This window comes from Elephantulus edwardii, unplaced genomic scaffold, assembly GCF_000299155.1.
Source record: "Elephantulus edwardii isolate Elephantulus edwardi_28Jun2011 unplaced genomic scaffold, EleEdw1.0 scaffold00062, whole genome shotgun sequence".
In the NCBI taxonomy this organism is placed as follows: domain Eukaryota; kingdom Metazoa; phylum Chordata; class Mammalia; order Macroscelidea; family Macroscelididae; genus Elephantulus; species Elephantulus edwardii.
In genome coordinates this window covers 674,008-675,670 of record NW_006399812.1, presented here as the reverse complement: position 1 = coordinate 675,670, position 1,663 = coordinate 674,008, and the positions used below count along the sequence as shown (strand labels likewise).

General features: G+C 36.6%; 1 protein-coding gene across 1 annotated transcript in view; it reads right to left on the bottom strand.

Annotated features, from left to right (window-relative positions):
• EIF5B (eukaryotic translation initiation factor 5B) overlaps positions 1-1,663 on the bottom strand; it is a gene marked incomplete at its 3' end in the record, with an annotated part of 91,235 nt that overhangs the window by 12,697 nt on the left and 76,875 nt on the right. The window contains exon 18 of the mRNA XM_006887854.1: positions 5-131. Coding sequence (XP_006887916.1) covers positions 5-131 — 127 coding nt within the window. The remainder of the gene's footprint in view (positions 1-4; positions 132-1,663) is intronic.

The window sequence follows — 1,663 nt, the reverse complement described above, 5'->3', positions numbered from 1 at the left end:
TTAAGAACAGGGATCTCATCTTCTTTAAAAGCCACAAGCAGGGGTAAACCAGCTAATGTTTTCTCCAGGTCTTTTCCAAGAATCTTCACCCCCTGAGCTGCTTCAACTTCTTTATGCTTTTCATATTGGTTCTACAGAGATTAAAAATATGTTGTTACATTAATTTGAAAAGTGGTTACCAGTCAAAAATATCTTCAAAGCTTAGAGATAATAAAAGATTTCTTATACTAGAAACAAAACAACCACAAGATCAAAGAGTATCTATTTAACATTAAAATTAATATTTTCATTTCTTAAGGTGCCACAGAAAAATGTCAAGGTCACAGAGTAGCAGATATGGCAGCACATACAAACTAGCAACAGAATAATAAAGAACTCCAATAAATTTGTAAGCAAAATAAACACAAGAGAAAAATAAGGATTCCCCAAAGAAAAATTAAAATGACTAATTAGCATAAAAGTTAGAATTAGGGAAATACAAACTAAAAAAGCAACGAGCTATATACTCATCAGAATGGAAAAAAATTAAGTCTGATAGCATCTAAGAGTTGGTGAAGATGAAGAACAATGAAAACAAATAGTGCTGGTAAGAATAGAAATTGACATACTGTGTACAATTATCCAGTAAATATACAAAATAGCCATATTTAGTAAAATTAACCATTAGTCTAAGTAATTCCACTCCTAGTTATTCATCCTAGAATGTATTTATCTTATACATACGTACGTACATACATACATACATACATACATACATACATACATACATACAGGATCATCAAGAGAGGTGAGAGGGTCATAGCAATGAGAATAACTAGAAATAGCAAAAAAAATCTGAAAATGGTAAAAGTCTACACTTTCCGTCAAGATAATTTAAAGTATAATCATACAACGTAGTATCAAACAAAAATAAATAAACTACAGCTGTGGTGCTAGGGATATGGTAGTTAATATTAGATGGATCTTGGCTGAAAGCAGGGAATACCAGAGGAATGTGTCTATCTGTGTCTCACTGATTATGCAAAGGCATTTAACTGTGTGGATCACAAGAAACTGTAGCTGACTCTGAGAAGAATAAGAATCCCAGAACACTTGATCGTGCTAATGCAAAACCTGTATTTGGACCAGGAGGCAGTCGTCTGAACAGAGCAGGCAAACACTGCATGGTTCAAAATTGGGAAGGATGTACGCCAGGGATGTATCCTATCTCCATATCTTTTCAAAGTATATGCAGAACAGATTATCCAAGAGGCTGGGCTCTATGAGAAGAGTGGCATCAGGATTGGTGGAAGATTCATCAACAATCTGCGTTATGCAGATGACATAACCCTGCTTACTGAAACTGAAGAGGACTTGAAATGCTTCCTATAGAAGGTCAAGAACTGCAGCCTTCAGTATGGACTGAGGCTCAATGACAAAGATTCTTACCACTGGGCTGATTGGCAGCATCAGGATGGAAGGTGAAGAGATTGAGATTGTTAACAGCTTTAGTTAGCTTGGCTCCACAGTCAACACTCTTGGCACCAGTAGCCAGGAAATTAAAAGACGTACTGCGATGGGAAAGTCAGCTGTTAGGGACCTCTCCAGAGTACTGAAGAGCAATGGTGTCACTCTGGAGAATAAGGTGCGCCTGATACAGGCCATAGTCTTTGCAATCACTTGT